A 15,767-nucleotide genomic window follows, 5' to 3' on the forward strand; every position below is an offset into this window, starting at 1 on the left:
CAATTTAGAGGCATGTTACTGCTCAACTGTCCTGTACTTTGTTTATTGCCTTGTTCCAAATGTACATTGCCGAATTTTGATGGTACAAGTGCTGCCTTAACAGAACTGTTAGTGACTGTTGGAACAGCACAATGCAGCACACGCAGTTGTGTTCGCACAAAGCAAAGAATAAACCTCTGTCTGTGAGTGTTCATTGGTTTCAATAGGCTTTTCAGTAGCTCTGCATATTACAATTCTTAGCACCTAGAGTACATTCATATTCATTACAGCAGTACAGTTCAGCCCCTGCTCGTGATTTTTTTTCTTTTCCATTCCTTCCTCTACCAGAGAGTGAAGTAGAATGATTTTTTTAGTGCTAGCAATGTGCTCTAGAAGATGTTATGGCTCTTTTCTCAAAATTATGGAAAATGCATCTTTTGGCTCCTTCCATCTTGTAAGAAACATGTTAAATGCCAGAATATTTAAAGCTTTTTGGAATCTTTCATGATGACCCTTGTGGCTGTTGAGACTGAGAGGTGCTGGGCATGTATGGCATGCAGTCGTTTCTATGAACAATTAGTGGAAGAACTGATTGGTATGTAGTAGTCCCATCTTTTAAAGGTCTAAGTTCATGCTTCTTTATTTGAATGTATTGAGGATGGGGGGATTGGTTCTTTGAATGCTAGACAGCTGTTTAAAATGCTTTTTTGTTTGCTTGTAACTTGGCTGTTTTATTTGAACACTCTTTAAACCAAGTGGCTTTTGATAGACTGCCCCTGTTTTATTGTGGATATCTGTCTCTTGAGTTCAAACTTACTGATACAATGAGCGTGGGTTTTGCTTATGCATGCAAACAAAAATTCTCTACTTGCAAATAATATTGAGAGACTAGCAAATAATTCCTGTTTCTTTTGCACACAGCAAAATCGATGATTTTTTTGCCTTTATCTCTAATGTACAATTATCATCCCTATGAAATGAAACAAGCTTCTCTTAATGAAAAAAAGTGTACATTTGACAGTGTGAATTAATTGGACCCTTTTGTTTGTTAGAATGACTTCATGTTTAAGATATCTGATATCCCAGTAATGAGAACTTCAGGCACCTATTTGATTTGAGCATTTGATTAATGCATTTAATATGTTAATATATGGCATATTACCTTTGTAGATGAACCGACTAGTCCTAGTATTGACCATGATATTGCACACATTCCTGCTTCTGCTGTTATTTCTGCATCTGCTTCTCAAGCACCAGCTATAACAGCTGTTCCTCCCAGTCCTACATCTCCAATCCCTTTAATTCGGCGACAACTTTCACATGATCATGGTGAGCGTTGATTTCATTCTTTTTCTCTTGCAACGTTTTTCCTTTCACACTCTGGAGATCAGGAGTGAAAATTGTAAACTCTTTATTGCTTGAAATAAATCGCAAAAATATAGTTCAAGTTCCTGCATACTCAAAAATTTCTATTTCTTTGTAGAATCCATCCGGCCTAGTGTCCTGGATAGCCAGCCTGCCACAAAAACGGAGAGATCAAAGTCGTATGATGAAGGACTGGATGACTACAGAGAAGAGGGAAAATCGTGAGTTCATGGAAAAATTAGTAAATTTGGACATCTGTTTTTTTAAGTGTTTAAAATCTCATTTTGACATTCGTTTTTCTTCCAACAGATCCATTAAGCATGTATCTAGTTTAAAGGGGATTAAGGTAGGTATATGTATATATATAGCAACTCCTAAACATTACCCATACTGCTGTGACAAATGGTTTGAATTATACAGGTCTGTTTAATGAAGTGATGTGCTAAACAGACAGGAAGTTCATTGGAATTGCTACTGATGAAATTGCTGATGCATGCATCATATAAGTAAACGTGGTCTCTTTTTCCCTGGACCCATCACATGGTCCTTGATTTTCATTTTCCTCAATCTCTGTAAACAAGGCGTATTAAATATGGTGACCTTTTGTGAAACTCAGTAATGAGAGTCTCAGATTTCTGAAGTTTCTCAAAGTATTCTTGGCATGTGTAAGGCATGTGCAGGTTTACATTATTGTTGTGTGTAAACTTCTGAAATTGTTTTCCCGGGACCATATACCTGGGGACATTTTTAAAGTGAGAAACATCTTGAACATAGGAACTGTAGTCCAATGTCTGTAGAATTACACTGTGGGATTCTTTCTGTGATGTTTGCTCTAGGTCCCAGACAGCCAGAAATCTTCAGAAGACTCTGGTTCCCGAAAAGATTCTTCTTCAGAGGTGTTTGGTGATGCCTCCAAAGAAGGGTGGCTCCATTTTCGACAGCTTTTTACAGACAAAGGAAAGGTACCTGTCATGTTTGGGTTTTTAACCTAGGACAAATGCTAAACTGGTGACAAGCTAAGAAACTTCAAGCCTTCTTGTTTAGGTTTTTTTTTTGGAGGGAATAATATCATCAGTAAGAATGTAAAAATTTTAGATCTGTTAGAAATTGACTTCAGTCAATTCCTCAGCTTTGTCTACAGATTGCTTTCCAGACTGTTTTAATTTTACATTTCAAAGCATCTGTTGAAGCAAACTAGTTTCTAATGACTAATTAAATAATAGGAATCAGTCCCTTGGTAGGTATAGTTGCATTTTTTTCACTCTTTCCTAATAATGAAAACAGTTGTAATTTTTGTGAATGTTGCGGAGTTGAGTTCAAATTAACCTTCTGCACAAATACAGACTGATGCTTAAGGAAAGCTGAGTGTCTGGAATTTCCTTGGTGCGAAAATGCCATTCTGACTTGGAGGCAGTTTAAAAGGCATGGGCAGGAGTTCCCTAAATAGCGGACCAGAAATGGTCTCATTCTTACCTGCTGTCACCTGTGAACTCACACTCAGTGGGTGGTCTGGGAGGGCAGGTTATGGAACAATTCACTCCTCTCATGGAGAGCAATTCGTGAATCCCACTTTGTGTAGTCTTTTTGCCAGCCAGGTGGATAGCTTTTCTTGGTGAAACTTCTGGAGGTAGTTTTGCAATCCAGAAAGGGGCACTGTAACAGCTAAGCAATCTGACACCTTGGTTGCTGTTTTTCAGCGAGTTGGTGGGAGCATTCGGCCATGGAAGCAACTGTATGTTGTTCTTCGAGGTCATTCCCTTTATTTGTACAAGGATAAAAAAGAACAAGTGACTCTCTCTGAGGAAGAACAACCTATAAGCATCAATGCTTGCTTGATAGACATCTCGTACTGTGAAACCAAGAGGAAAAATGTATTCAGACTCACCACATCAGACCGCGAGTATCTGTTTCAGGCTGAGGACAGAGATAATATGTTAGCGTGGATTAAAGCAATACAAGACAACAGCAACTTAAATGATGAGGTGATTGTATAATATTTAAAGCAGAAGTTGTAGTTTTTGCATTTTAATTAAAAATGTGTTGTGTTTTCTTGTAATTAATACTTGAACTGTGTGCACACAGGATTAGATTATTTTGAGTAGTAATATGCGTTTACTTGCATTTTTTCTGTTTAAGCTTACTTTCAGTTTAAGAGGTATTAATTAGATCAAACTGCTGTAAAAAAAAAAACCTGTAAATACCAGTACTTGATTTGTAATTACTCACTTTTATTTTCCTTGTGGTTTTTCAGTGTTTTTTCTTTACTGTTCTCAAGAACTGCCTCTTTGGATGTTTGGTTTGGTTGAGGGTTTGGGTTTTATTAAAGTGGACTGAATTGTTGAATTCTATACTTATTTGGTTACCAGAAGAGTTAGTCATATTCTGAAAGGATTTTTTTTTTCTATTTTATTAGATTATAAAGTATTTCTCAATTTATTTTCTAGGATACTGGTGTTACTAGTAGAGATCTAATTAGTCGAAGGATTAAAGAGTACAGTACAATGATGAGGTGGGTGAATTATATGGTGCCAGTGGTCTTTGTAGAGTTTTTATTTAGCTTCTTTCAACTGAAGTAGTCTCTCTTGTTCAGTTCTTCAAGCAGCAAAACAGAGCCATCTCCCAAAACACCTCGCCAGAGTCTGAGTATCAGACAAACTCTACTTGGAACTAAAGCAGAACAGAGGACTCAGAGTCCACATTCTCCTAAGGATGAGACAGAAAGGAAGCTTCTCACTAAAGGTCTGTATGTTTTGTGTATTTCGTTAGTTCCCTTCTGCCCCAGTGTAAGGCCATCCAGGTGCCCTTCTCAGGTATTTTTGAATTTATGAATATACATATGCAAACCAAGTATTAGCCCAGGGGTTTTAAGCTGCAGCTTTAATCACTCATTTATAGAAACTACTTAATCTTGAATCAGATTAAATTAAATTAATCAGATCCTGAAACTTTTATTTTAGCCCTGTCTCAAAAAATTTTTGTGGATTTTTTCCTTCAGCTCCATGGAGGGCTACCAGTAATAAACACAGGTGTTAAGCTTCTTGAGAGCAAAATTTTGCCAAGCTTTGGCAATAATTTTATGTGTAATTCATACTTCTGTCTCCTGCTGACTTGGAACTGATAAGGTAAATTTTTCCACTAAAGTACTTCCAAAGTATAGAACAGAAATTTTTTGTCTTAATTTTTAAAACACAGGAGTGAACTTGTACTATTTTTTCCAGAACAAAATTAATGCCTCCTGAGTTCTAAAAAAGTCTGATGAGCTGGCGCTGCAAACTTGAATCAGTATTTGAGTTCCATAAAATAATGTCACTATCTACTCTTTTTTTTTCTCTTTTTCTTTTTTTTTTACTTTTTGTTCCACATAGTGTGTAGACATATAGTACTTCACATCATACTGTTGTTTAAAAAATGTTGTGTACAATTTCAGACAACTGGATAAGCAACCACTTTTGATCAACCACTTCGGAGTGATTCAGTCTTGAATTTAAGCTATCAGTGAATTCTGGTTTTTGTTGCCAAAAAATGTCCCTTTGCTTCTGCAAAGCTACGCATGTAACTAAATTGCACATGTTGGGTAAATCTCAAATCTACTGAAAGAATATCTCCAGAAATAAGAAAGAAGTACTTACTGTGTTAGATGACTTGCAGTGCAAGATAAATGGGAATTGCAGTTTGTTACAGAATTCTATAGGCGAGGTAAACAGAGAAACTGAACTTTTAATCTGATTTTTGCATAGAGAATATTTTAAGTGAGTAATGTTTGGAATTATTTAGGAGTGACTAAAATCTGGTAATTTCTGAAAGAATGAGTAAGTCTGCACAAGTGTGAGCATGGCTCTAGAGTCTGATGGGTATTTCGTGCAGCAGTGTGATTCCATGGAGACTTAGTGTTGTGATGCTAAATGTAGATTTCAATTTTAAAAAATGTTTGTAGTTTATATAAATACCAAGTTTAAATTTAGTAGTTTATCTACTTTTAGTCTTAGAATGATGAAATGCCACAGTAGCATCCAGCTCCTTGCTTTTCTAAGTCTTGGGTGTGAGTATGTTCAGATTTATCTTTTGAACCACAGAAGAGGAGCAGAAGTTGTGTTTAAGACAGATTAATATTTAATGAGTTGTTGCATAAAGCCAGGCTGATGAAAGCTGAAAACGCAGCAGGTGTCACTTGCTCTTTGCAAATCTGTTACCTGTATTTACAGTCAGTTTTGTGGCATAAATGTTCTTCTTTTTCTTCTTTATTTTCTTTTTTTTCCACTGTCCTAACAACAAAAAGATGAGACAAGCCCACCAAAAGACAAAGGCACATGGAGGGGCATTCCAAGCATTATGAGGAAGACATTTGAGAAGAAGCCTTCTGCTGTTGGAACATTTGGTGTTAGACTTGATGACTGCCCTCCAGCTCATACCAACAAAGTATGGAAGTAGAATTTTTCTTTCATTGGGAATGTAAAATACCTTTTAAATCACTTACTTATCTATAGAACTTTTTTTTTTCAGTATATTCCACTGATTGTTGATATATGCTGCAAACTGGTTGAAGAAAGAGGTCTTGAGTACACAGGTATTTACAGAGTGCCTGGAAATAATGCTGCCATCTCAAGTATGCAAGAAGAGCTCAACAAAGGAATGACTGACATTGATGTTCATGATGATGTAAGTCTTTAATCAGACTATTTTAGTATTAAAATCCCCAAAACTTTTGGTTGTGTTGTGATCATAGAAATATAAAGCATGTCTGACCTTTTCTTTTAAACACATAGAAATGGCGTGACCTGAACGTGATCAGCAGTTTGCTGAAATCCTTCTTCCGAAAGCTGCCAGAACCCCTCTTCACCAATGGTGGGTTGTTTTCACCACAGTTTTGTCTTTAGGAATTGCACTTGAACAGTTGTCTTACAACATTCAGATGATTTGAGAGAAAATTTAGGGAAATCATCCCCACTCTGCATTAAATGTTGTCTTTCCTAAAGAGTAGGGAGTCATGGTGATCATCTTAGGAATGAGAGGTGTAAATATAATTTCTGTGATGTGAAGGGATTATGAATATGCAACTAAAAGAGTAAAACTTTCATTTCTACTATTGCAGTATTCAGTGAAAGCTGTCTTTTTTTCCCCCTACTGTAATACAAAATATAACATACACTTACAATCTAATGGGCTAATTTATGACTTCCAGAGGTCATTCTTTTATGTATGTTACTAGTGTTCAAGGGGGGGAGTGGGGCTGGCAGATGGGGGTTTATATGCATACATCTATAGATCTAAAATCTCATATATAATTTCTGGTTTTTTAACAGATAAATATGCAGATTTTATAGATGCCAATAGAAAAGAAGATCCTGTTGAGCGTCTGAAAACACTGAAGAGACTGGTAAACTAAAATCAGTTGTGTTGTAGGTGCACTACAAAATTAGTGTTAAATGTTCAGTGTTCTGAATAGTGATTGTTTGTTTCAGATTCATGATTTACCTGAACATCATTATGAGACTCTCAAGTTTCTTTCTGCACACCTGAAGACAGTAGCAGAGAACTCAGAAAAAAACAAGGTATTAGAAAGAAACATATAACACATTTTGGTTTGTCTCATTAAATATTATTTTTGTGCAGGATCATTTCTAATTAAGGTGATAATTTATTGTTGTAGATGAAATTAGGGAGTGTTGTTATGTGGAGAAAACTTTTGTAATAGGCTAAGTACTCCTGCAGAATATGCATGTTTAGTGTGAATTAAGTTCATTCAGACTGGTAGTCAGTCTTTTTAACTCCTTGCATCCTAAATTTATCCCAAGTCTGTAAATTTCCTGTAATCCAATCTAGACCCCAGTAAGACTGTGCCTGGGCAAGGCACAGGTGAATAAACCTCCTGACAGAGGTTGTCACATCAGCTTTCTTTGAAGCCTGGCTTCTGGATGCTTGGGAGATTTTTAAGACTAGGACTTGCTGTAGTTACTTGAGTGATTAACCTATAGATGCTGTTTGGCTGATTTTAAGAAGGAAAATTGATAATATAAATGGTGGTAGTTCATCACTACTGCATCTTCTTCCACCACTAAGTATAACTTCTTGTAATTTCCATAGGTGGTTTGTGTTAACTCCTCCTGTGCATGCTGTAGTCCTTCAGTAAATGTTAATAATAGTGTCCCCTTTTTCAGCTCTCAGGGAGGGGTAGCTGAGTGCAAAGCTGTTTATATTATGGGGGTGCTTATGGATGTTTACCTCAGGGCAGATTACATGGTGGCTTGGCTACCAATGTGCAGGGTACAGGAAAAAAATTGATATAATTGATGGTGTATAGAAAAGCCTGTGGCCAAATAATTTAAATCATCTTAAATAATTTAAAAGATCATTTCAGGTGAATATGGTAGGTTCTGCAAATAATACCTTCCAGTTAAATATGAAAGAAAAGTATTTGTGTATTCATTAAAAAAAATTCAACAGATTATAAACTTTAGTGAAATTACAGACAATATTGTAAGGAAATTATAGTAAATGTCATTTTTAAGTGCAGTGCCTAAAGGAAGCTTCTCCATCATTGTATGGTTTTGCTGGGCTGTATAAATGTTAAATACTGTTAATATTGTTGAATATATAAGGCTAGATCAATGAGGTGTTACAATTGTGTGACTTGTCAAAAGACAAAGTTTAAGAGAGCATTAGGGGCTTGTGTCATGTTTGCAACTTAATTCTGGTAAGCACAAAGTCTTTGCTTTCTGTATATTACTGGTCTATTCTATACCAGAACAGTAAACTCTTAACTTAAAAGAAGTAAGCAAAAATAGAAGGTAAGTTCTGCTGCTGTTTTTTGAAATTATTTGTCACAGATATAACATTAGTCATATACTTAATTCACTTCTAAAGTAGTGACCTGATCACACAATGCTGAGCCTGTCTCACAAATAGATGTCTTGGGTCCATGATGTTTGTTCTGCCACCTCCTCTGAAGTTGGTGCAAATTGAATGGGGTCTTTGTCAGTAGATATAATACTGTATTTGACTACCAGCTTAGTTTTGTGTGTGTGTCATATAAATGTTTTCAGGAAAAAAACTGGGAACTATCAATGCCTTTTTACAAAACAAAAAATTCGGAAAGCATCAGTGTTTCCAAGCATCAGTGTTTCTTTAAGGAAAGAAGAAAAGATCCCCCTGAAAGTATAAAGAATATGTCTGGGTTCTTGAGTTTTCTGTGCTTGTGGAGCCATTTGCTTGCAGTAGGTTAAGGAAGGTTGGAATTCTGAATTGCAGAAGCATTGGGTGTATTTATTGCAGCTGCATATAGGAGAGTTTTGTTGTAGTGTAATATCCTACCTGAGTCAGTAATGTATTTTTAAAAAACTCTTTCATGTCCTTATTTTAAATGGTTCTCATATATTTTAATAGTGTTGTGTTAATATACTTAGCCCATATTACTGTATTTTCTCATTATAAATGTATGATGTGGAAATAATTTTATTTCTTAGATGGAACCAAGAAACCTGGCAATAGTATTTGGTCCAACACTTGTGAGGACATCTGATGATAACATGACACACATGGTTACCCACATGCCAGACCAATATAAAATTGTAGAAACACTCATCCAAAAAGTAAGTGGATACATTTCATTATTGAAAAAATAAGATCGTGCGCAGACCTACCAGCTTTTCTCTCATTGGGCCAGTTTGGGTCTGGTATTTATCCATCAAACTCACTTCTAGTAAAGTCTGTTTGATTGTGCCACATTTGGGTTTCAAATTTCCTGTGGGGTTTTCACCTTTTTTATTTTAACTTTTAGCATGACTGGTTTTTCACAGAAGATGATGCTGAAGAACCTCTTGTAAGTATTATGGCATAAATACTTGTATTCTAACTGCCTTAGTTTAGAATCTACTTCTGCTGCCTCTAGAACGCCTGTATATTTTTTACTATGTCACTGTATGGTTTGCTCTTCAGAAGCACCTTTATAGCTTTCCAGTCCTTGTAGTAATTAATTCTATTCTTTTTTTAAAAAGCAAGCCATGCATTTGTTTTAAAAGCATAAAGGAAAATAGGACACGCTTTCCTCGTGTTCTTCAGGTGAATAATGCAGTTTTCTAAATGCTGTTGAATCGTAATGAACTATTTGTGAAACGATGATGAAGAGATCTTTGTTTATTAACTGTAGACAGCAGTTCAGGAGGAAAACACTGTAGAATCTCAGCCAGTGCCAAACATAGATCATTTACTCACCAACATTGGAAGAACGGGAGTATCTCCTGGAGACGTATCAGGTAACTCTTGCCTGGACAGTGTTAATCCATAGGCTAGAATAACTACTCTGTTAACTCACTGTAACTCTCTCTTCCTATTTTCTTTTACTAATAAAATGTTTTCCTTTTTTCCAAAAGATCATTTAACATTTCTTAAAGACTTGAATTGTTGATAATCATGCATGATACAATTTGAAACTTTTTTTGTCTAACAGGAATTTAATCATGAAAAGATGAGGCTCGCACATAGTATTTTATTTATTCACAGTATCCATGCAATCATCATCGTGAGGTCAAGCAGATACGCTGCTATAAAGTGGTTTGTTGTGATGGCAGAAAGACTGATCTTCAGTGGTGTACTAATATTGCTCCTTGCCAACGTTAGGAATGCAAAAAAAAATGAGTTATATTTTCTTGTCAATGGACACTTTAGTATGTTGCAGTATGTTTGTACTAAAGCTGGTTTCCTTCTGTTTATAAATGCCATCCTCTTTTGTGGCTAAGGATAAGCATTACAGGCTCTTTTTTGGTGACTTTTTCCCTTCCTCCCTTCACTCTACTATTGCACTAACCCAGCATGTTGTATCCCACGAATGTTATCCCTGCGTCTCTAGCTTTTGTTTCAGTTTTCAAAGGGTTGTTCAGCACTTACTGAAACAGTCACTTTGTCCTGATGTTGTAACAGGCGAAGTGGGAGGAGTCTATCACACGGTGATGTCATTAGTGGATTCTGTGATGTCACTGATGGACAACTGGAACTGTAGGAAGAAGGAGGACTGTTGCCCACACTGTAGCTGCCTTGTCTGCAGAAACCCCCGTTTCTTGTAAATGGAAAAAAACCCAAGTTGATCTGTGCTGTAAATTTTCTTTTAAGAGTATTTTAAACAGATCAATGCTACTTTTTAAAAGTTTTTCTGCTGTTTCTTGTTATCTCTGAAGCAGACCCTGAGGAGAAATAGCATGGTATGGTCTACCAGTCTTTCTAGTCATAAAGCATTAGCCATGTGTCAAAAAGGGGTGTGGCAGGGGGCTCAGCTCTTTCTTCCCAGGGAGAAAGTCCCAAGTTAATGTTTTTTAGTCATTGTGCTAGCCCCTTCCTACCCCCTTTATAATTGTATAATCTTGGGTTTTGCAAGACAGTGAAACTATGGTGTCCATTTTTCATTTCATAAAAGCGCTTCTTGTGGAAAAGTACAAAACTGGTAGCTGCTGACATCTAGACAATTTAAAAATAAAATTTTACCTGTATGTAGTAAGAGGTGGAGAGAGATGTATAATTGGGGATTTACACAGAAAATATGACTTAATTCCTTTAAAACCTCACAAAAAGAGTATGACTACAAGAACCATGATTTGTACCTAGGGAGCCAACTGTACAAAGACCCCCAATTTTGCTTTGTGTATCCTGAATCTCAGGAGAGTACACAGTGCCATCCTGAAAAGGTCTCTCAGCTGCGGTTTTGCAGGGGCTGTATACCTAAAGCATCGAATAAACATTAGTATTTCTGTTTTTTATTTTGAAGAACAGGGCTCCTTTGCCATTCCTATCATTGAGCTGGTTCTGCCTACAATTCACAGCATCCTTTCATGGCGGTGGCTTTCTGTGGTGCAGCTTGCATCTTTGTGAGCTCTGACTATTCACTCTGTTCTGGTTTTAATTTGCTTCACATCTTGTTCTGTGCTTGTCTTTTTCATAAGTCCAGCATTGTCTGTAGCAACTATTAAAAAGTTGCACAGAACTGAGCAGAATTTTTTTGAATTTTTCCACAGATTCAGCTACTAGTGACTCAGCAAAATCTAAGGTAAACATAATTTTCTGGTATCGTATAGTTACAAGCTTCTGAAATCTGTTAGATGCTTCCTTTATTAAATAACTGATAATGCAGGTGTACTATAAAGCTTATGTAGAATTTCTTGAGTAAGTGGTGGTACTGTTTTCTCATAACCTGTTTTTGAAGTGTTACAATAGAAAAGGACTTGTGTACAGTTAGCTGCATCTACCAAAGCAGTCAGCTGCACACAGCAACAGCTTTGTTCCAAGCTCTCACTGTTGTGGGCACTTACCTTACCCCCGTTTTGCATCTTATTTAGTAGAGGTAAATGTATATAAAAAATGTACTAAATGTATATAGTATGCTCCCTGTTGTTGGCATAGTACTAACTCACAGAGAGTATTTATGTTTCTCTATTTCACTGAGAAAAGTATACTTAGAATTCAGCCTGTTCTTCAGGAGGTGATAGCTCCTCCTCTAGGAGGAAGGCAAAGGCTGTGGTTAAAGGTTGCTCTGCACATTCTCCCTCAGAAGTGTTGCTGTGCCTGGGAGAAACTCCTCACAAAGCAGGGGAACAAGGCTGGAACGTGGCTGTTTGTTCAGTCCCCAGTTCAGTGACAAAGCCCTCATGTGACACATGCGGTTTGTCCCTCATGTGCCAAGCCTTTGTCTCCTGGGCTGTTCAGGAGTTCTGACAACACAGTGGGTGTCCATAGCATAGGCTGACAGGCAGCACACAGCTGACCTCAGTGAGGCCATGGCACAGCTCTGTGCTGGCCTGCATTCCAGCTGTGGCACTGATGTCCCCCTGGAGCTGGGAACAGGACTCAGAGCATCTTTCTGGTTCATTGTGGAGATGCCAACACAGCTGCTCTGTGAGGATGTTTGGTGGCTCAGCTGTTTCCTCAAAGCAGCCCAATTTCCAGGACACCACATCAGAGTGCCTGTAGCTGTGAGGCTCTAAGTAGGAAAGGTGCATAGCTTTGAAGGTGGTAATGTTAGAGTATTGAAAATAGTTTTTAATTCATAAAATGGAATAATTTGGCTTGTACTTCTTCTATTTCTGTGCCATTTTAAAAGTTCCTCTAAAATAAGGAAGTTTATTTTTTAATTTTCTACGCTTAAACTAGTTATGAGTAACATTCATTTTACTGGCAGTAATTAATTGGTACCACCATTTACAAACCCATTTACAAACTCATTCTGAAAGGTGAAAGATGAACTGAAAAATGGGGCAATTAGCCTTTTTGAATAGGTAAGACCTTGAAAGGAGGAGGAATTGTGAGGCATCTGTGAAGCACTTGCAAACCAGTCTTGAGAAGGTTTTCTTACCTTCTCAAGGGGTCTGGGGTCTGCTTTATTAGTCAGTCAAAAACTAAATAGTAATATACACAAACCAGTCTTGGCTAGGTGGAAGGGACTCAGATAGAAAGTGGAATAATGTTCAGGAAGGAAATTGACTTAATGGGCAACGTCATTTCAGCTACAGAAGGAGCATGTAAATGTTTCCTGAATGAAGATGCACTTCCTACTGTGAAGCTTAGGATGTGTTTTTTAAAGTGTTTCAGGCTTTTTGACTTTAATTATGCCCTCTCCCTTTTTTTAACAGGGTTCTTGGGGTTCTGGAAAAGATCAGTATAGCAAGGAACTGCTTGTGTCCTCCATTTTTGCAGCAGCTAGTCGCAAGCGGAAAAAAACTAAAGAGAAACCACAACCAAGTAGCTCAGAGGATGAGTTGGATAATGTGTTTTTCAAGAAGGAGCTTGCAGAACAATCTCGTGGTGACACAGCAAAAGAGAACACGGCTAAAGGGGAATATGAAAGAGAGAGAGAGATAGGGAGAAAACAAAGGATGTTTGTCCTGAAGGAAAAAGAGAACAGCAGTAAAAAAGATGTGAACGTTGTAAAGGATGAAAAGAAGTCATTAAAGAAAGAAAATATCCTGACAGAGGAACCTTCACTGCCTTACGATGAAAAATGTACAAAATCATCAAATATCAACTGTCTGCAAACCATGCAGAAGAATAGCCCAAAAATGCCTATGTCACAATCTTCTTCCCAGGTTGAGGAGACAGTGTCTGACTCTGGCACTATGCTAAGCACTTCCTCCCAGGCTTCCCAGCACAGATACACGTGCAAAAAAGTAGCCAGCCCTGAAATTAAACACAATGAGTTTTTAGCAGCTGATGTCAGTTCCATCACCTCAGATTACTCAACTACTTCATCTACGATGTATCTGACTGGTTTAGATGCCAGTATGCTGAGCCCTGAGGTGCAGTCAGTGACAGAAAGCAAGGGAGAAGATGCCGATGATGAAAGAAGCGAATTGATCAGCGAAGGGCGTCCCATGGAGACGGACAGTGAAAGTGACTTCCCTGTCTTTGCCAGCAGCGCTGCTGCTGAAAGGCTGTCCAAGGGGAAAGTTCCAGAAGTGGTGAAGACCAGTCGGAGGAACTCTGAAGAAAGTGAAGTAAGTTGTACTGAGGGAAGTTCCACGCCAAAGTTAGAGAGTCGCAGACTTTTCAGCTCACACAAACTCATTGAATGTGATACGCTCTCCAGGAGAAAGTCTGCGCGGCACAAAACGGACAGTGAGGGGTCAGGGGACGCGAAGAGTGAGAAGGACTTGCCTACTGTGACCAAAATGTTTGACATCATGAAAAAAGGAAGATCTACAAGCAGTTTAGCTACATCAGCCAAAACTGAGGCTGACAAACAAGAGCCTACGTGGAGACTTAAGATTACAGACAGGTTAAAGCTGCGACTCAAATCATCTGCTGATGATATGTTTGGAGTTGGAAATCAAAAAGCTAACTCTGCAGAAACTGCAAAGAGAAAGAATATCAGGCGAAGGCACACCCTTGGAGGGCAGAGGGATTTTGCTGAAATAAGTGTCCTGAATGTTTGGAAAGCTCAAGAACCAAGTCAAAGCAGAGAGAAGGAATCTGAGCTTTCAGCTGTGACTCGGTTGAAGCCAAAATGTCCAGCCCAGGACCTCTCGATCTCGGACTGGCTTGCACGAGAACGTTTACGCACTAGCACAACTGACCTTAATACGGGTGAAACTGGAAAGCCCAGACTTGAGAACACTAACTTAGCAGAGGTATCAAAGGTAGAACTGCCCTCATCTGCAGAGATGCAGGCAGATGAAGGCAGCTCTTCCAGCAGCTTGACTTTAATTAATAGAACACCACCTTCGGGACCATTTCAGCCACCAGACCAGGTAAACGGTGAAAATTATCAGAACATGAACAAAAACAACTTCAGCCCAGCAGTTGATGCCCATCCTCATAAACTGTCTGGGACCCAAGTGGTTAGATCTAGATTTTACCAGTATCTTTGAAATGGGGAGATATGTCCACTGCAGCAATTCATTAACTTGCCCTTACACTTCCCAGTAACTCTGCGTGTGTGTGTGTGTGTGTGCGCGTGTGTGTGTGTACATATATAAATATTTTTTTCCTGTACTGTTGTTGTTATGCAGCCTTCATTTGGGCTGGTTTCATCAATGTGCTCTGTGGAACGTCTTCACAGTGCATTACCACAGCCAGAAGAACACTAAAGTTAAAGTATATATATATTTTAAGAAAAAGTATATTTGATGGCTGCATACAAATGTTGAACAAAGCATCTGATGCAACATGCTGCGTAGTGTATACATGGTTTTCTGACTGAGAGTTGGCCTGGCATTAGTATGCAGGAAAATTGTTCTTTTGGTTTAGTCACTAACAAGTGCCTCATTATAAATTCATTTGGTTTGTTAGGGTGCCATATTGCTAAATTAGAGAAACTTATTACAAACAAATAAATGCATTTTACTGTTAATGAGTTTCATTACATTTTACAAATGTTAACACAGGTGGCTACAGAGCTTCCATTCCTTAGGCATTCCAGTAAATATTGGAGTTTTATATTTCCAATTTTAATACAGATTTTGAGTTTTATGTGACTTGAATTTCTAATCTTTCTGTAAAATAAGTAACTTAACTGTACATATTACATGTGTATCTTTTCTTCAGATACCAGATTTGATATAAATGTTGTAACATAGGCGTGTAGATAGTGGATACTGGATGGAACTGGTTTCTTTTATTGAGAATATAATTCTGCATGAAGACCTAATGAATCCAAACCTGTATCATGCCTGTGTGCATACCCACTTAAACACTGGAAATAAAATTGTTTTGGTGACTCTTTGTGTGATTTGAATTCTTTCTGATGAATGGTTCTGAAATGTCATATTTGAGTTGCAGTCAGCAACTGCACTTGGGATCACCAAACCTGCAGTTCCTCCTGGATGAAGGACACCTCTCATTAATCTTTTGTTTGTGAGGACACACTGTGCAGGTCAGCAGGTGAGAGAGATGCAGTTGGTTAAATATTTTCATCTTTATACATAATTTGATTCTAAGGTATGTAGCAA

General features: G+C 37.8%; 1 protein-coding gene across 1 annotated transcript in view; it reads left to right on the top strand.

Moving 5' to 3' along the window:
- The window catches only part of ARHGAP21 (Rho GTPase activating protein 21), a 111,130-nt gene extending 96,443 nt beyond the window's left edge, over nt 1-14,687 (top strand). Inside the window, 17 exon segments of the mRNA XM_030971390.1 lie at nt 1,150-1,308; nt 1,463-1,565; nt 1,654-1,690; nt 2,181-2,306; nt 3,042-3,326; nt 3,789-3,853; nt 3,935-4,083; nt 5,621-5,760; nt 5,845-6,000; nt 6,108-6,186; nt 6,645-6,718; nt 6,804-6,893; nt 8,805-8,930; nt 9,119-9,160; nt 9,488-9,593; nt 11,343-11,374; nt 12,954-14,687. Of these exon segments, the coding sequence (XP_030827250.1) occupies nt 1,150-1,308; nt 1,463-1,565; nt 1,654-1,690; nt 2,181-2,306; nt 3,042-3,326; nt 3,789-3,853; nt 3,935-4,083; nt 5,621-5,760; nt 5,845-6,000; nt 6,108-6,186; nt 6,645-6,718; nt 6,804-6,893; nt 8,805-8,930; nt 9,119-9,160; nt 9,488-9,593; nt 11,343-11,374; nt 12,954-14,687 (3,503 nt within the window).
- Nucleotides 14,688-15,767: the final 1,080 nt, after the last annotated feature.

The sequence above is a fragment of the Camarhynchus parvulus genome, chromosome 2, assembly GCF_901933205.1.
Source record: "Camarhynchus parvulus chromosome 2, STF_HiC, whole genome shotgun sequence".
NCBI classification, from domain to species: Eukaryota; Metazoa; Chordata; class Aves; order Passeriformes; family Thraupidae; genus Camarhynchus; species Camarhynchus parvulus.